At 42.7% G+C, this 20,019-nt stretch overlaps 1 protein-coding gene across 5 annotated transcripts in view; it reads right to left on the bottom strand.

Annotated features, from left to right (window-relative positions):
- Positions 1 to 10,670: 10,670 nt before the first annotated feature.
- ELAVL4 (ELAV like RNA binding protein 4) overlaps positions 10,671 to 20,019 on the bottom strand; it is an 83,559-nt gene continuing 74,210 nt past the window's right edge. For 2 of the 5 annotated variants that reach the window (XM_036850039.1, XM_036849949.1), the window contains exons 5-7: positions 17,790 to 18,015; positions 16,072 to 16,110; positions 12,279 to 13,085 (exon numbers count right to left, since the gene is read on the bottom strand). In XM_036850039.1, coding sequence (XP_036705934.1) covers positions 12,716 to 13,085; positions 16,072 to 16,110; positions 17,790 to 18,015 — 635 coding nt within the window. In that variant the 3' untranslated portion in view covers positions 12,279 to 12,715. Of the gene's footprint in view, positions 13,086 to 16,071; positions 16,111 to 17,789; positions 18,016 to 20,019 lie in introns of all 5 variants that reach the window. The other 3 variants (XM_036850217.1, XM_036850135.1, XM_036850308.1) reach the window with 3 other exon arrangements.

Genomic DNA, 20,019 nt, shown 5'->3' with positions numbered 1-20,019 from the left:
GACTGTTTGGGGCCAGAGATGATTGGGGGTTGTAAGAGCCCAGGGCTTGGGTTGTAAAAGCCCAACCCCCTGGCTGCTCAGAGGGTTCAGGAAATAAACTGAACAAATCAATAAGAATGTGTTCACTGGTTGGGAAGCTCTGCAGTAAGGAATGTATTTTTCTCAAGTAAGAAGAGGTCTTGGGGAGATAATCCAGGGTTGCTGTAGCAGCTTAGAGATACCACTGAGGACCTAGGCACCTCGTGTGCTTCTAATCTGTTGTTCATAGTTTTTGACTATTGCCTTCATGGTTGCAACAACACACTTGCAGTTCCAGACATCACATGAGCATTCCAAGTGGGAGGAAGGAAGAGGGGAAGGAGGGCAATGGCAAAGGGAAAACACTGTGTCATCTTTTAAAGAGCTTTCCTGAAAGCCTCACCAAGGACTTGTTACATCTCATTGGCCAGAGCTGTGTGATGTGGCCACATCTAACCGTAAGGAAAACTGAAAGGTGTTTTGTAGCTAAGCATTTTGTTGCCCCAATAAAATCAGAGTTCTGTTAGAGAGGAAGAAGAAATGTGGGTAGGCCTGTGACAAATGCTGCATGTATTCAGGGAACAGTACATAGTATTGCATAGTTGAACCACAAACTGTGAGGCAGGAAGAGGAGAGGGATGTGGCTAGTTGAGCCATCAGAGCCTAGGTGATACAGGGCCTTGGAAGTCATTCTCAGGCTTCTGGACCATATCACCTTGGTGATGGGACTCCACTGATGGGTTGTAGGCAGGGAAGTGATTTGGTCAGATTAGTGTTTTTGGCAGATCATTCTGGCTGAGGGGATGAGAAGAGTGCAGATGTTGAAGAGGGGAGGTCTCCTGTGAGGTTAGTACCAGAATCCATGTACATACATAGAAGGTCTCCAGTTAATCTCTGAATGAGATGATAAGACTTAAACTAGGATATCAGCCATGAGGAGGGGGAGGAGGGGAAGAATCTGAGAAATTTTCAGGGATAAAAATGACAGGGTTTGGTAAATGATTGTATAGTTAGGGGAAGGGGGTTGGAGTTTAGAAATACCCCTGGATTTCCCCCATTTATTAGGATGAGGAATACAAGAGAAAAAGTAGGTCTGGAGTATATAGTTGACACTTGAACATCATGGGTTTGAACTGCAGGGGTCCACTTATACACGAATTTTTTTCAATAGTAAATACCGCAGTACTATACAATCCATGGTTGGTTGAATCCGGGATGCAGAGGGCTGACTGTAAGTTATGTTCAGATTTTCAACTGCCAGGAGAGTTGGCACCCCTAATCCCCGAGTTGTTCAAGGGTCAACTGTATAATTCGTTCAAAATCTCACAGGATGCTGGTGGCAGAGCTGGGAACTGAATCCAGCTCTCCTGGGCCAGTGTTCTTTCCATTACTCTATTCTCCAACCTCTATCCTCTGGAGCCAGGAAAAACAGTCCACTGATGTCATTAGATCCACTGATTCTTCTCCCCCTTCTCTACTCACCAAGTCATGAGAGCCCAGAGATGAAGTTAATATGACGGTGGCACCTTGCTCCTGGAGGGCCCAGTTTGACGAGGATGTGCTAAGGGGGTGGGCAGATGGGGCCAGCATAAACCCCAGCCCTGCTGTCACTGATGCTGGGGATCAGGGAGGGCCTGAACTGAGCATTAGCTTCTCCCCACAACTATTCTTTCTCTAATCCCTGCTTCACGGTTGGCTTGTATGTTAATTTCCCATTGCTGCTATAGCAAATTACCACAAACTTTGTGGCTTAAAATAACACAAATTTATTCTCTTATAGTTCTAGAGGTCTGAAGTCTAAGATCAAGGTGAGGGACTTCCCTGGTGGTCCAGTGGTTAAGAATCCACCTTCCAACACAGGGGACGTGGGTTCGATCCCTGGTCGGGGAACTAAGATCCCATGTGCCACGGGACAACTAAGCCCGTGCTGCAACTACTGAGCCCACGCGCTCTGGAGCCCGAGCAACAACTAGAGAAACCCATGCGCTGCAACAAAGAGCCTGCATGCCTCAACGAAAGATCTTGCATGTGGCAACTAAGACCCGATGCAGCCAGAAATAAATAAACAAACAAATAAATAAATATTAAAAAAAATAAGATCAGGGTGAGGACAGGGCTGTGTTCTTTATGGTGTCTTTATGGGAGAATCCATTTCCTTACCTTTTTCAGCCTTTGGAGGCCACTTGTGCTCCTTGGCTTGTGGGCCCTTCTTCAAATCACCAGCACATTTTGCTTCCATCATCACATCTCGTACTACTGACTGATCCTCCTGCCTCCCTCTTATAAGGACTCTGTGATCACATTAAGCTCATCTAGATAATCCAGATATAATAATCCAGAATAATCTCTCCATCTCAACAGAATCACATTTGCCAAGTACTTTTGACCATGTAGGGTAACACATCCTTGAGGTCCAGGGATTGGGATGTGCACGTCTTTGGTGGGGCCATTATTCAGCCCACCACAGCTGAGCACCTTCATCCTTTTTGTGCTCAGCCTTGTGCCTGACAAATAGAGCACAATCCTTGCCCCTGATGAACTCACGGTTTAGGGGCAAAGGCAGAGAAGTCAATAGCAAATTACTGTGCAGGGTGAGAGAGGGAAGAACAGGGACTTTGGGAAGCCAGAGGAGTGGTACATAACCTGGTGTGGGCGGTCGGTGGCGGGGAGGGAGCTCCAGAAGAGACAGTATCCATGCTGAACTTTGAGGAATGTGTAAGAATTAACCAGATGAATAATAATGATAATAATAATAATAAAAGGAAACATTTATTAGTTACTGCTATCTGCCAGGCTGTGTTTTAAGCACTTAATGCATATTAATGCATTTGATCCTCTCAATACCATGTAAGGCAGGTACTTTATCATCCCTATTTTATAGATGAGTAAACTGAGGCTTTGAGAAGATGATCCATCGGCTGGAATTTAGGTCCTTCCCACTAATCTTTTTTTAAAAAAATATTTATTTATTTATTTTGGCTGTGCCAGGTCTTAGTTGTGTCATGCGAGATCTTCACTGAGGTATGCGAACTCTTAGTTGCGGCATGCAAGCGGGATCTAGTTCCGTGACCAGGGATCGAACCTGGGCCCCTTCCATTGGGAACACAGAGTCTTACCCACTGGACCACCAGGGAAATCCCCCTTCCCACTACTCTTAAGGTAAATATCTATGTCTTTCCACGGCTCCTGAGGCCCTTGGTGATCAGGTCCCTTCTACCACTCCCATCCCAGCCCCATCCCCACCTCCAATGCTGAGTCACTGGGGGCTCCTTTCAGCTGAGCCTCGTTCCTCTCCACCTCTGGGCCTTTGCCCAGGCTATTACCCTCTGCCTAGGATGGGACATACTCACCTTATCCTTCAGATCTCAGCTGAAATGCCACAGTATCAGGGCATTCCTGTCCTCAGCGGGCAGATGTCCTTGTTACTCACTGTCAGAGTAGCCTGCACTTAACCTTAACAACACTTACCCCCTACTGTATACAAACATCTCTTTTGTCCCCTCATTGTATTCTCAGTGCTATATAGTAGGTGGTCAATGAATATTTGCTGAATCAATAAAAAATATAGGGGAAGATGAGTCTAGGAGTAAGCAAGGGCAAGACTGTCAGAGAGCACCTAGTCCAACCCTTTCCTTAAAGCTTTGGGAAATTGAGGACCAAAGAGGTGCAGTGACTTGCCCAAGGTCACACAGTCAGTCAGAGGAAGAACTGAAGATTCTGACCCCTGGTTCTGGGTTACTTCCATGGTTCCCAGTGTGATGCACCTGACCTTGCCCCAGTGCCTGCCTGTCCAAGTATGATTTATCCTTCAAGATATAGCTGATTCCTAAACATCTCTAGGATGCCTTTCTTTTTACACCTCAATTTCATCCCACCCTGCCAAAGTTAGAATTGACTGCTCTTTTCTCTGTGCTCCTCAAACAAACGCCCTCTGGCTTTGATCTCGCCCTGCAATGCTCAGCTTACCTTTTTTTGGGGGGGGGGGCTGTGTTGGGTCTTTGTTGCTGCACGTGGGCTCTCTCCAGCTGTGGTGAGCAAGGGCCACTCTTTATCGCCGTGTGCAGGTTTCTCATTGAGGTGGCCCCTCTTGTTGCAGAGCACAGGCTCCAGGTGCCCTGGCTTCAGGAGTTGTGTCTCGCGGGCTCTGGAGCACAGGCTCAGTAGTTGTGGTGTACAGGCTTAGTTGCTCCGTGGCATGTAGGATCTTCCCGGACCAGGGCTCGAACCTGTGTCCTCTGCATTGGCAGGTGGATTCTTAACCACTGCACCACCAGGGAAACCCTCAGCTTACACTTGCGCTCTTCCAAGGCAAGCACTGTGTCTGATTCCTCTGTACAGATGTGATGTGTGAAGTGTGTTGTGATACAGGAAAACAGAGAGAGGTGGGAGTGTCCAGGAACCCAGCCTGAGGGTCAGGGAAGGTTCTCAGGAGGCAGTGAATCAGGAGCTGAACAAGCTGGATTAGCCACGTGGGTGGTACATGTGTGTTTGTGTGTGCTTTGAGTGAAATGGGGCCTGGTGGTAGAGGGCAGGGCATTCTAAGGAGAGGAATCTTAATATCTGTGAGTTGGGATAATGCGATATCCACATGGTGGGTGAGTTTGGGGGCAACCCAAAGCCCCTTTTCTCTGAAGGATTCAAATAAGGAGGTTGAACTGACTTCCAAGGACTTTCCATAGCTAACAAAGCAGGCAAGGCCAAGACCAATTGGGTGACAAGTTGGGGAGGGCTGCCCTTTACAAATAGTCTGATTGGATCATCTTGGGTGAGACAGAACTTATGACTCTTGTGCCTACAGCCAAGAGGAGTAGGGCTTGGGGATAACAGTCTTTTCCCAGGTATTTGCTTATGAATGGAAGTGTCTCATCCTCTGCTCCAAAGCCTTCTGGCATCCTGCTTTTCTAAAGAAGTCCCCTGCCTCAGCCTGAGAATTCAACTCTTTTTCTCTTATTCTGCTGCCACCCGCCCATCACTGCCTACCTAAGCTCCTCAGCACCTGCTTTCATCCCTTCACCAACCCCAGGAAGGCCTGTCTTAGCTCTACCTTGCCCAACCACTCCCCACTGTACTGCACAAGCTGCTCAAGCTGCCTGCCCTGCCCAAGCCATTCTTTACCAGCGGGCCATGTTGTGTAGCACATGACCCCAGCCCTGGCTTCAGCTATTTGGACCAGGTTGGGCTGTGAGATGGTGAATTAATGGTACCAGCAACTTGTAAACACCAACCAACCGGGGCCAATCCGGTCCCTCTCTCTGGAATTTGAACTGTTTATTCAGGGAGAAGTGGACCTCTGGTAAAGAGAAATCACTGAAGAGCCACAGGGAGTAAGGAAGTGAAATGGCTGAGTCACTGTAGTGGCCAGGCTCCAGAGGATGGACCAATTTGTTCTCTGTTTGCTGAGGAGCAATCAGAGCCTCTGCTGGTGTGCGGCTGGAGTTATTGTATTTCGAAAGCAGCTTAAGTGCCATGAGACCAAGTGAGATTTCCAAGAGCTTATTCCCACATGCATCCCTACTATTTTGTCCCTCCTTTACTTGAGGGTTTCTCTGTTCTTTACATCCAGGGGCATCCACCAACCTGGCCAGTTGGCCCTGTCCACAGTCTTTTCCTCTGGGAATCTTTCTGGCTACAGTTTAATTCCTACTATTCTTCACTGAGTGCCAGAGACTTGATGTATTTTATCTCTGATCCTTCCTTCTCTGATCAGGAATCTCAGAGACATTAAACAATTTGCCAGGGAATTCAAACCCAGAACTTTCTTTCACCAGAACTCTCCTCTTACCTCCAGGTCATATTCTCTTCCCTTTCTGGGCCCCGGAATACTCCTTTCACTCCCCACAGATTTTATAAAATTTCCTGTGAGTCTCCTTTCAGCACAGAAACTATCTGGCATGGCTAAATAATTGTTTCATATGTCTTGTCCTTGTAACAGAATCCCAAACTTCCATTCCTGTTTCTTGTTTGTTTGTTTTCTGTCATAGCCTAATGCACACTGTCATGCACAAAATAGGTGGAAGAAAAAAAAAAGGCTGAATATGTTTACTCATTGTGTGCCCCTAGCTCAGTGCCTGGCATGTGGCAGATGTTCAGGGTAAGGATTCTAGTGTAGACAAGGCTTAGGTGGGTTTCTCCCTGCCCCCCACCACCCTGCCGTACCTCACAGGTAAGTGGGTGTTCAACTGATGGTGGTGGTCACATTAAAAGGCCGTCAGTGTGCTTTAGTGGAAAAACAGTGGATTGGAGCCAGATGGCATGGGTGTAAATTCCAGTTCTGCCACCTGCTGTACAACCTTGGGCAAGATACTTAACGTCTCTGAGTCTGTTTTGTCAGATGTAAAATGGGGATTATGTTATGTGCCTCCCAGGATTGTTTTGAGGATTTGGGGGCAACACAGGTAGTGAAGGAGCTCCCACCACAGTAATACTGGTTCACACAATGCTTTAATTTGTAGAGAGACTCATAGGGCCAGCTCCAAGGGCAGCTAAGGTGGCTTGTAAACATTCTTACCTTCTGATCCTATCCTTGACTCTTTTCTACCTCAATGACTTTTGGTGGTTTAAATAGATCTGTCAACAAATAATCTTGTTTTTTGGCACTGCTGAGCAAACAGTGTTTAAAAACTATTACTTTTAGTTTTTCTTTGTCAATTTGCTTGTAAACCAATATTGTTGGATCTGTTTTTCCATTAAAGATTTGGGGAGAAGGTTAGCCCCAGGCACAGGGCATTAATGTTATTTCCCTTGTTCGTTACATAACAGGACTCATCTCCACCTTTAATTGAAATGAAGCTCTAATTACGACAGAATTGGATCACAGCCAGGGTGGTATAACCGGGGGCTTTGGGGCCAGATAGGCCTGGGTTTGAATTCTGTCTTCACCACCTACTCACTTGCACAAGATACCAAATCTCTCTGAATCTCTTCATGCTCAATGTTAACCGGTGATGTTACCCTTCACTGGGTTGGCAGAAGGACAAAATGCTAAATGTATAGTGTCTGGCATATTGGAAGGATAATAAATGCTAGTGCTCTTTCTAGAAACCATTTCTTAAACCTCGAGGACTTTGCTGGAAACTTTTTAAAATAATTACATGGCATCTTGCAGTGGCATGTGAATCCACTTTGTATTTGAACTACTAGTAGATCAAGCTGGACTTGCATAGGGAAGCTTTTTGGTAATTAACCCGGGGTTGGGTGATTTTTAAGCCAGTTTTCATTCTGCTGCAGAAACAAAAAAAGAGGAGACTGGAGAAGTGTTATTCCTTTAATTGAAGGAACACTTTTATGTTCTCAGGTCTATTTTAATCTTAAGTGCCGATTATGCATCATTCTCTCCTGTTAACAGACGCTTCTGTAAGTGATCTGCACAGAGAGAAGTATGATTCTAACATAAATACTGTACCATGAGAAATTATCTTATTACCTAATATGCCAAAAAGTTAATAAGATAAAGGAACAGTATGAGCCATTTTTGGACAATATTAAAACTTGATTTTAGCTCATGGAAATAAAATGTAATTTCCTGTTATTATTCTCTTTTTCAGGTAGAACAAAGGCAGTGAAGGGTGTAAGGATATTATACAGCTGTGTTCTGTGAACTCTTGTTAAGGCTGTGGAATGGATCCAGGAAGGATGGCCTCAAATTAAGATTTTAATAGCTCTTCCATTTAGAACTCACACTCTTGCTTTTAATGCTGTCTTGTTAGATCTGATTTTTGACTTTGCAGGTGAAAGTAGAAAACCCCATTTCCTATTCAACTGTACAAATGTTTGCCTCTGTGTGTTTGCATGTGTATGTCTGTTAGGGAACAAATGCATTGTGCCTACAGAAAGTCAGGACAAAACAATTTCAAGAACTGAGAGTTTCCTGAATCATCTACGGTAAAAGGCAATTAAATGCCGAATTTTGACAAGGATAAAGTAGCCAGACCCAAATACTGACTGAGTAGGGGCCCCAAGAGACTTTGTGTCAAATGTACTTTTAAATGTTATTCTTTGGGGTTTAAATGTTTTATTCAATAAATAATGATTAATCTTGATGAAAGAAATTTAAACAGGACTCAAGTGGATAAAAACTGCTGGCTGCAACCATCATTTGGTCAGTGCTTGATCTTTGGTAGTGGATGTAAGTAGTTTTGATGCTGGTGGTGATGATGTGGGGTGGTTATAGACACTAGCATGTTGTTTTTGGCCCTCTTCTCTTCCTATCACTTTGACAGAAATAACACTAAGTAAATGCCCTCAACCTTCTCTGGCATGCAATTCTTCATCCAGGCAAAACATAATGTACCTAGGACCTGAAAGAAATTTAATAATCTCTGCATTCTTGTGATTTGTTAGATCTTTCCTACAAACACCTACAGAAACTATACAATGTTTGCCTGGAGATTTGAGGTAACAGGCTTACACTTGCAGCAAGACGGATTTTTTTATTAGATGTTAGGCAAACAAGTTGTGCTGATGATGGGAAGTGTTGCCAAGAGAGTGTATGTAGAATGTCCTTCTTTGGATACTTTAAAGATCTATTGAAACACCTACAGCTAATTGTGAAACTTTCAGGATAGATCTGTTGGAGGCTGGGGAATGAACTACATGAACTGGTAAGATTCCATCAACTTCCAATATTCCAAAATAAGTATCCATTTGTTTAAAGTGCACTAAAATGACACCTTTAAGGAGCAGGGGTGGTGATGATTGGTAATAACTATCATAGGTTTGGGAGCAACATTTTTAGACCCTATGTACACATTTGCGAAGCTCTGTTATTCCTGGGGGTAGTAATTAGTTTGAATGCCCATTTCTCTTCAGAAAAGGAACATAGCAGCTGGTCTTTAAGACAAAACTAAAAGGAGAATCTTTAAGTATGCGAAGTTCAGGCTGACTTAGAGTTTTAATATTTAGCTTGGTTAATTAAATCCTATTCTTTGCCCTGAATTTAATTATCCCAACCATTGAGGTAATTTAATATAATAATAAAAAAGGAGCTAATGAGAAATGGAAGAGACTCTGACTATTCCTTCATCTGGATCAGTGGGGGCATTTCTTCTTCAAGTGTCAGTTTGTGGGTGGTGATGTGATGTTTTATGGGGTATTATGAATTTTCAATTAGTGAGAAGATGAAAAAGACAGGCAGTAGATCATCAATGAATGATCATATCAGGAAATCACTGAAAAGCTCATCTGTAAAGTTCAGGGCATATTTTAATATGACTTCATGATACCTTAGGCAATCTTTTCCCCCTAGGCTGAGCTTAAATCACGTTCTTATACGCAGTATGAAAAAGTCCTTGTTTAAGGTTTCTATTCAAAGGTAAGAAAGTCAGATATTTGACACTTCTAAGCAAAAATGAGCTTAAATAAAGAGGTGACCTTTCTTTTCACTTCCAGTACAAGATGGTCTGTTTCCTTACTATTGCGCAAGCTCTGCCATCTCAATGCTGAGGTGCTGTGCAGTTGTATCAGACTTGGAGTCAAATCCCAGCTGGAAATTTGCTAGCTGTTTCAAGTTAATCTCACTGAGCCTCAGTCTTGTCATCTGTGAAATGAGGATAGTGCTATCTCCTTCTTCCAGATGGCTGCAGGACCAAGAGAGAGAACGTAGAGGGCACCACACAGCCTGTCTGACGCATAATAGAAGCTCCGCAAATAGTGACTCCCTTTCTTCTGCACAAGTCACAAGTATGCTTATAAATGAATAACAGACACTAGTGCATCACAATGCCAAACACAATGCCAAATCTGTCGGCTCATTATCAACCAGGACAGTGCTCCTCACACTCTAAAGTACCAGTGATTCACCTGGGGAGCTGGTTAAATATAGATTTGCATTCAGCCAGAGATTCTGCATTTTAACAAGCTCCCAGATGACACTAACTGCTGGTTGGAGACCGTACCTTTAGTAGTGTGGAACTAGGGCAATGACTTTTGAATACTGAGTTGACTTTGAGAGACTGGGCTAAGTTGCAAAACAGAAATTTACTCTACCTTTTTTGTTTGTTTGTTTAATGGTAAAAATATTGGGGAAATCTGAAGATGCTACAGAAAAAAAAGTGTGAGTGAACACATTTAAAAATCTGGGAAGCTCAAATCCATTCTACACACTTTCATTTATTGTCTGGACAAAGTACAAATAATTCAAACACAACAAGATTATGAAAAAAAAAACATTTACAATACTTTCCCTCAGAAATCATCTAAACTAGCAAGATTAACATGAAGTCATTCATTATAACTAAAGTATACAACTGCCTGGTCCTAAGATTTTTTTTCCTTTTTTTTCCCCCCCCAAAGAGTGAACACTTCATAGAGAAGAGATTTTGGCATGCCTTTCCCACTAATGCTTAGCAAATGCATCAAACTTTGCCAGCAAACTGAGTTCATTCATAGCAGGTGATGTAAAAAGGTTTCCCTGAATGTTGAACGAGTGTTCTCTGAACTGAAATCTGGTGTTTTTTTTCTCAAAACCAAAAAGAGGAAAAAAAACAGAAAAAAAATTTAAAGGAGGAGTCTATAATGCAGCCGTGGTTTTCGTTACCTCTCTACCACTACGGCTACTACTACAAAGTTTGCCTCTTCAGTGTGAAAACAACAGTTCTGTCTACATGCACTTAGTGGGTTCAGCATGAGAAAAAAACGCACAAAATAAGCACAAGTTATAAATAACCATAACGTTTTATTACCATTAAGACTAAACTGGTATTGAAAAGATTGTATATAACAAGACAAGAAAAGCAATAGCAAATTTAACTATCAACTAGATTATGCATAGCGAGTAACTGTTTCTATTACCCAGGGAAGAGCATGAACCCTTGTATTTTTTTGTTTTGTTTTTGTTTTAAATATATAACCGTACAAAGCACAAATATACTAAAATGATCAGTGCACTGGACGTGGGAGAATGCTCCCTCAGTCATTTTGTTCCCTTAGCTCTGTTTTGTTTTCCCCAATCTGAATTACATTAAAATAAAGACCCAGTTGTTTTTATTTTTCTACTGTGCAGTAAGAAAAAATATTCACAACAAACATGACAATATATCAAACAATAGTTCTACACAAGTTACCTTGATACCTCTTTAACTGTCACTTAAATATCATAAGAAAACATTTTAAGACATATACAAACAAAACTAGCCAAGTGTTACAACTTATAATAAATTAACCCAAAGAAAAAATAACTTTATATATATATATTTATATTGTATATACACATACACACACAACAGAATGACACAATAATATGCTTCTTCCCATAGTTTAAGTAAACAAATAAGTAGTCTAGCCAATCTAGCTATATTTGATCTCGGCCATAGGCATCATCACATCTGCGATTAAATAAATAAGTGTTTCAAGCAACATAAACAGTGTTTCAAATGTACCAACACAGCCCAATTCTATCAGCATGGGCTACAAAGTGAATTTGAAAATTCCTTAATGAATTTAAAGCAAATGTAGTTTTTGTTTTCGTCTCCTAAACACATTACATTTAACTATGATACTAAGATATGTAAATAATTTCGTAGCACCTACTGCTCAAACTAAGGAAGTTTTAGATCAAAAGGAAAAATTAATCTTTTTAATTTTTGTTCTGCTGACATCCCATACTGATGACTTAAAGAAAAACTGTCTTTCAACTCATCTCCTTGCTTTTGGGTTTTGACTGTGGGGAACTGTGGTACCCTGGGTAGAATGAACACTCCTTTCCCCTAGTAATTAATAATTTTTTAATTATTATTACATGCTATGAAAAGATATGAAGATCATCTGTTTATAGCCCATCCTTCAAAAAACAGTCTACGAATCCAGTTTAAAACACACATCTTGATCTCTAAAAAGTTACCAGTGCAGTATGAACGCGACAAAGTTGTCAATTTCCCCTAAATTAGCCAGTCAAAATATTTTTTTCTCAAATCCAGATTCTCTTGTAAAAATTCTTTATATTTTATAAAAATAGATTTTTCTTGAAACCCATTTTCAGCAAAGAGACCACCTCTTTGGCAACGTTAATGTTATTAAATTGTTAATGTCATCAGGTATCCCCCTCGCCCCCATCCCCTAACAGAAGACTGTTTTAGTTCACATGATATAAAAGAAAAAAGGAAAAATAAAAAAATTTGCAAAAGTTTTTTTAATTTTTGCAATTTTTATTATTCCTCTTTAATTTGTGTGGGTTTTTTTTTTTTTAACCAATCTGATTGGATCAACATTTTGACAAAAAAGAAAAATCTTTTTTTTCTTTCTTTGAATCCCATTACTTTGTAAAAATTGTTTTATTTTTATGATTTTTTTTGTTTGTTTTTTGTTTTTCTTCTTCAAATGAGCGAATGGTCATCTTAAAAAGACCCACCTTCAAGGAAGGTAGTAAAGTTAGCTGGCTGGGTAAAAATCCCTGCACGTCGCTATCTATGTATATTATAGTCAACAACGACAGCTATGAAAGAACATTCAATGCATCAAAGGTATTTTTTTGTGTTTTTTTCTTTTTTTCTAAGCATTATAAAATCCTTTCCTGGTACACCTCAGGATAATCCAATGTTTTAATACTTAGGCAACACTGGCTTATAAAGTCCATGGTTGAATATAAGCCTTGAAAAGTTTGTTTCTCTCTCTTTTGTGTGTGTGCGTGTGTATGTGTGTGTGCGCGCGTGTGTTTTGTTCGTATATATTTATATATATATTTTAATAAGTAAGGATGGGAAATTCAGGACTTGTGGGCTTTGTTGGTTTTAAAGGAAACTTGCAACACTCGGTCTCCCAGGCGGTACCCGTTGAGGCTGGCAATGGCCATGGCTGCCTCATCATAGTTGGTCATGGTGACAAAGCCGAATCCCTTGCACTTGTTGGTGTTGAAGTCACGGATGACTTTGACGTTGTTCACCGCACCAAAGGGGCCGAAGAGCTGCCAGAGGACACTCTCGTCGGAATCAGGGGACAGGTTGTAGACAAAGATGCACCAGCCTGTTCCTGTGTGACCAGGGATGTTCATTCCCACAAGGCTTGTCATCCCGTCAATGGTGATTGGGGAGAACCTGGGGGGACAAGCAGAAGGGGGGACTGGTCCAGACATCAGTCTGACCGTGGATAACACACAGATGCACAGACACAGACACGGGGCAGAGGCCTGAGTGAGTGTTTGCAGGAGAGTCTTCAGGGTTTAAAAACCAAAATACAAAAACTAATGTCTGTGGCATTTCTTCTAATGGGAACAGACTGGCTAAGGCACGTATATGCCAAGAGAAAGGCCTAGGTCAACTCCTAAAAACCACGAAGAACTCCCAGAGCAGGGTTCTGTCATACTGTCAATCAAGTATATGTTCACAGGGTATCCCACTCTGACCCTCACCCTCCCTCCCCACAATAGATCGTGAGCTCTTCAGAGAAGGGGCCCTACTTCATTCATCCTTTTGCTCTACTTATTTATTCAGTGGAGCCCATATGGGAATCTCACAGACATGACACGTAGAAAACACTCAGTAACTGCTTATTGATTGAATAGGTGAATAACACTGGTGGATGTCGATGCTTGGGACATTTCATTTATTTTTTAAGCCAGTTTAGGAGATGGCCCTAGAAGTGCTCAAGTCTACCATCTTTGCAGTCCCTTGACTTAACGGTTGTCAAAGATCTCTCAGTATTATCAGGCATGGAGATACACGAGATCTCTCGATATTATGGGGCATGGAGATACACCCATTGTTATTAATCCAATGGGTGGCTTATGTTTCATTTAGCATTTATTCAAAAGAGTTCCGAAAAAAACCCTGAGCAATAATAATAAAGATGTATCACTCCTTGATGCTATATTATCTGGAATTCATTTCTAAGCGTCACAGGAGTGAGATTTCAAGTGGTTTGTGCACTTATATATCTTGAATCACTGTACATTAGAAAAGCAGAAAACTGTTATTTGTCCTATTACAACTACTTTTGTATTAGCCTTCAAAATCTTCTTAGTTTTCACGTAATCTTGAAAAGAAAAACAATCCTTTAGATTCTATTCACCATCTGATAAAATATGTATGTGATTCATGATGGATGCATCAGATGAAAACAATTAGGTTACCAGTGCCTACAGCAGAAAAAATATTTATGAACATTTTACTTTATACCAAACTCATACAGGTATTTTGACTCTATACACTGACTAGTATCTTGCTTTTCATGTGGTTAGTTTTTGTTTTTTGTTTTTTTTTTGAAGTGGGGGATAGGAGGAGAGGAAGCAAAAACTGGGGAAGTGAACGGATAAAGTGTCATTTAGGAATGTTTTTAAATTACGCATATATTATTAGAGATTCAAAAGTCCTATGAAAGAATAGTTGTGTATCTAACTAAAATTTAGATAATCAAATGGCTGCTGAAGATACGCTAAACATAGCGACTCAACAGATATTATTTTTGGTATTGTTCACTACGTCAGTCTTCCCTCTTACTTAAAAACAAATAACAGGACAAAACCAAAAACATCATGGTACAGATTCTTAGCAGGGCAAACCCATGTCTAATTGTTATTTGCATTATTTCTGAACATTGTCTTCTCAACCTTCTCTCCTCCAACTGAGTCAATTGACCTCTTTCGGTTTATAGGTAGAGAATGGCTAAATATTATAAGGCCAACGTCAGGGCCAGCAAAGAGGTTTCAAGTAGAGCCTCAACTGTAGATGGTAATGTTACCTGGAGCACTTTGCTAGGAAGGACTCTGGATCCAAATCTGGGTTTAACAGGAAAAGAGAATGCTCTTATCAACTTGTGAAGTTTACTGTGGGTGGGGAACTGGAGGAGACGGCGTGTGCATGCCGCACTGCAGTTGTCTTTCCTGACCTCATCTACGTATAAGCATCACTCTCTTCATAATATTTGGTGCAACCTCACAATAGTTCAAGAGGAGCAAAGGTATTGGACAGAGCTGGGAAAAAGTGTAAAATGCGTGGGAACAGGCAAGCAGTATGCTAGACACGTGGAGATAATTCACAGTTACCCTCATGGGGGCCGGGATTGAGATTCGAGAGGCTGGCACCCTGACAGTGAAGTCTGCAGTCAAGTTACTTTCTCCACTGCGTGCCAGTTTCCAGAGCAGGGTACCTACCATGCACAGCAAGTGGTGAAAGTCCTGCCTCATACAGGGAGTGTGACTTGGACTGTTCAAGACCACATCTCTTTCCCTTGACTGCAGGAAGGGGAATTAAAGTGTGCAGCTCTACAGAGCAGGATGATGAAGATGTTATCTCCCTAGCAGCTCAGTGGGGCTTATCAAAAGTACACGTGGGAATCTCATGGACACAGTGACATAAAGCACCCAACCTCCCGAGATTCAGTTTCCAGACTAGGTCTGGAACACCCTTGTGACTACATTCAGAAAGTCCCCCAAACCTTAACACCACAAAAAGGTTTTAAATAAAAGAAACAGCAAGTGTAAAACATACATACATATATAACCAAGGGAGGATTGCTAATAACTGCTAAAACCTGTAACAAAAGAAACCCCTGGTTGAGGTGCACACAGATACACTTCATTCTCAGGCTGGGCCCTGAAATGCACTTTGAGCTGGGGGCGGGAGTCATAAGGTCATCCACGCACTTATTCATGCTTTGGCCAGGGCTGGTAGTCCGAAATCTAATTTTTCCACTGACAATCATAAGATGATTAGCGAAATGTTCTAATTTTGATTTGCTGGAATCTGCCCTCTTAACTGAATCTTGGCATTGCTAATGTAAAACAGTTGCTTTGCAAGTTTGCAAAATCATCTGGCAAAGAGTCACAGCCTTCCCTCTTAGGGGAGCCGCTCAGAGGACCAGATTATCAAAGGCTTGGTAGCTGTGGCACCTGAACCATAGGAGAAGCCCACCTGCAAATAAAAGAAAAAGTGAAACACACAAACACACTTTGTGTGCCCTAAAAGAAACAAAACCAACTGAGGTCTGAAAGTAAAAGAGAATTTGACATGCTGGTGGAAGAAAAAGGAAGAATTAAAAAAAAAGTAAAGTTAGTGAATTAAAAAAAAATTCTAGCCCCAGTCTGTGCCAACACGGACATCTGGCAATCTGTGGAGTTTTAATTACCTCTTTACGCCATAGGCCATATTAAGCAAATTGTCCAGCCTGCAAAGAGAAGGAGGGTCTCTGGGTTAATGCCTCACAGATGGCAAGATCGCTCAATGGAACTATTAATAAGAATGCTCCATTTTCAAAGAAGAAAAGCTCAAAAACTTTCCCCAGTGCTTAGGAGTCTATCCGCTGGTAGTTTCCCCTTTTCCTGCCTCCAACTAAAGTAATTCATGTTCAGGTCAATGCTAGAGTTTAAAGCAAGTGTCTAATGAACCTTCCTTTCTTTCAAGGTCTCAATTAATCCCACTCCCCCCACCTCTCAGAACATTTGTGAGGATTTTATTTTACGTTGTGCTGTGAAAATTTTTAAAAAGGGGTGGCATCTTAAGTTGTTCACCTTTTACTGTAATGAAATTTATGAATAAAGGTCCCTGCTCCAGATTAACAATATAAGCACACACATCATGCATATCAGAATGGATCTTTTCTCTTAGCCTGGCTACTTTAACTAAATCTTCTTACCACACACATCTTTTTTTTTTGATGTGGGGGGAAGTTTGAGGGTTCAGATTTTTAAAAAATTAGCTCACTATTTACAACCTGAAAGCACCGCCCAGCAAACTGCCATTTTGTTATAATCTCCTTCACCTTCAGTATCTTACTTGGGGATAAGCTATTCACATCATGGGGCAGTAGTAACCATAGTTTCCACCATTAGAAGCCTGCTGGAAAGGTTTTTTACATAAATACTGCATGTACTCTCACCCAAAATAAAAATTAGATGACTTGGACTCTTCATGAAATCATTAACCATTTCATGTTCGGGGGGCATGGGAGTACACTCCAGAGGCTGATTTTTCTCCTCATTGTGGCTAGATGGAAGGGCCTACTATCTTCCCATGTGATGTTTGAAAAAGAGAAAGACCTTTTCATTAAAGGGAAGTTGGGACATGGGTGGAAAAAATAATTTTTAGAATTATTATGGGTAGGTCAAGAATATTCTTATCTCTTGCATAACAGAGGTCGGACTGCCTACATGGTCAAGGTTGGACTGCCTACATGGTCAAGGTTGGACTGTCTACATGGAGAGAAATCTGCCTTTCAGAAATGTCCCAGGAGAAGGGGAATGCCCCGTTGCACCTGGAGCTTCCTGGGGGTTGGGTACCCAGAGGAAACACTAATAAGGCTTGGACGAAGTCTTCCTCCTTGTCTTCCCGGAGTCTGCTGACAATGTCAGAGTAAAGGTAACACAGAAGAGAGGATCCCCTCTACCCCCACCAACCCAACAGAGTTACCGGCAGAGGAAGGAGGAGGGCAGACCAAACCATTCCCTCTGGCAAGGATGTGCCTCCGGGGCTGCTCTTTTCTTTGACTTTACTAAAAGCCACTGCCTTAGCTTTAAGTCTAAACTGCTGAATGTGGTCACTTATCTGTGATTAACTCTTGTTGAAACTGAACCTTCTTATTTGGTTAAGTGCAGAAATTTTGTTTCAATCAAAGAATCTGAAGATTAATCACGGTCACAGCGGTAGTTTGAAAGGGGCCTTAGAAAAAGCATCTGGTCCAATCATCAACATTTTACAGCAGTGGAAACTGAGATTTGGGGGCAATTTCCCACAGTGATTCCTAGAGGCAGAGGTTCTCACCCCGCCCCATGCTTCAGGGCCGTGGGCTTCCCTGGCTCTTGTCCAGCACTCGTGTAGCAGGGCTCTTTCCCCCGTGGGCACGCCTACCTGAACCTCTGAGCCTGGTGGTGGAGTGGGCCGGGGTAGCGCCGGTTGGGGGACTGGTAGAGTTGGGAGAGCAGGGCCTGGCTGGACTTCTGGCTGGGGTTGTTGGCAAACTTCACAGTAATCGGTTCCGTAGCACCACTGGGCTTCTGGCCATTCAGCCCTTTGATTGCTTCTTCTGCCTCAATCCTCTTATCAAACCGGATAAATCCCACCCCTCTGGACACTCCTGGGGAAAGAGAAAGAGCCTTGATAAAGAGTGAACAAACCAAACTGGTAAACATCTCCAGGAAGAGATGCGCTGGGTCCCATGGATTTCCCTGGGGAGTCAGCCCACCTGCAGGGCCAGGGCTGAGCCTGGCTTCCTGAATCCTTCTCACCCATCAAAGTGCACCTGCCTGCATTTCTGCCATCATGGCCCTGGACAGTGACCCCCACCCACAGAACACAGGCATCTTTCTCATCTGTCCCTTCCAGCCCCCCCCGCCACCCTGCTCAGTCCTCAGGTCTCCCTTCAGTTGCTGTAACTGATCACCCACTGTCCAGTTCCTAGTCCTCCAATGTGTCCACCACACCTGGCAACTAAATAATCTATTTGAAAAGCAAACTCTGACCATAGTATACCTTTTAAAAACATCTTTTATACTTTTTCTGCACCTTTTCAATTTTTAACCTTGTGCATGGTACCTATTCCTCATTGCTCCCCACTCCAAACACAGAAAAACAAATGAACAAAACCCACAAAAAAACCCTTCCATAGCTCCATGCTGCATACAGATGAATTCTGGACTTCTGGGCATGGCATTTAATGCCCTTGATGATCTGGCCCCAACCCCCTGCTGAACCTCACGTCAGCCATGCTGAACTGCCAGATATTTCTTGAACAGGTTATGATGTTCTTCCTCAACTCCACACCTTAGGGTATGTCCTATCCACCTATTCTACAGGATACATCCTATCCACCCAGCATGCTCTGTCCCTCCTTCTTGCCAGATAACTGCAAGTCATCCTCCAAAACTCTAGTCAAACATCAGCTCCTTGATGGAAACTTCCTTCCCAACAGTGCCCACCAGGCACAGCACCCTCCTCCTGAGCTCTCGTTGGGCAATGGACAGCCCTAGCAGGTACTCATCACACTGGAGTCTTGTACGGGCAGGACTGTGCCACCTTCATCCCTGGTCGCTGGTGTCCCTCTGCGCAGCGTCTGGGGCAGAGCTGCCTTCAGTGAGGGTTTGTTGTAATAGTCAAATGATAAACACATGCTAAATGGCTCCCAGGGGGTGCTTTAAATTAGAGTAGGTGAAAATCTTCTGTCATCAAAAATGCAGCCTGGGGGTAAGTGGGGGGAGGGATAAATTGGAAGATTGGGATTGACACATACACACTACTATATGTAGTACAGATAACTAATAAGGACCTAGTGTATAGCACAGGGAACTCTACTCAATACTCTGTAATGGCCTATATGGGAAGAGAATCTAAAAAAGGGTGGATATATGTATTTGTATAACAGATTCACTTTGCTGTACACCTGAAACTAACACAACATTGTAAATCAATTATACTCCAATTAAAAAAAAAATGGGGGCTTCCCTGGTGGCGCAGTGGTTGAGAATCTGCCGGCCAATGCAGGGGACACGGGTTCGAGCCCTGGTCTGGGAAGATCCCACATGCCGCGGAGCAACTAGGCCCGTGAGCCACAACTACTGAGCCTGCGCGTCTGGAGCCTGTGCTCTGCAACAAGAGAGGCCGCGATAGTGAGAGGCCCGCGCACCGCGATGAAGAGTGGCCCCCGCTTGCCGCAACTAGAGAAAGCCCTCGCACAGAAACGGAGACCCAACACAGCCAAAAATAAATTAAAAAAAAAAAAATGCAACCTGGGTGCCTTTCTTACTGACAGGTGGTGGCAGCGGTTGCTTTTCTTTATGATGGCCAAAGTATCACAGCATCAGATCCTGGGTTATCCCTGCACTGCTACTAACTAACTGGACAGAAGTCACATGCCCCGCTTTGGACCTCTGTTTCCTCATGTGTGAAATGAGGCAGTTTGAGGTTGCCTCTAACTTTACAATGCTATCATTGGAGCCAGAGCTATACATATAGGCTCTTTTCACATACAAAAGTAATGTTATTTGGTTGAGGGTTGAAAGAGACTTTGAAGGTCATTCAGCCCCACTCCCAGCCTGATGGCTGAATCCTCTTTACAACTCTGCCAAGTAGTTTAGCTGCTGCT

This window comes from Balaenoptera musculus, chromosome 1 (assembly GCF_009873245.2).
Source record: "Balaenoptera musculus isolate JJ_BM4_2016_0621 chromosome 1, mBalMus1.pri.v3, whole genome shotgun sequence".
Classification (NCBI taxonomy): Eukaryota; Metazoa; Chordata; class Mammalia; order Artiodactyla; family Balaenopteridae; genus Balaenoptera; species Balaenoptera musculus.
The sequence above is the reverse complement of the archived record's forward strand: the minus strand, read 5'-3'. Positions and strand labels throughout refer to the sequence as shown.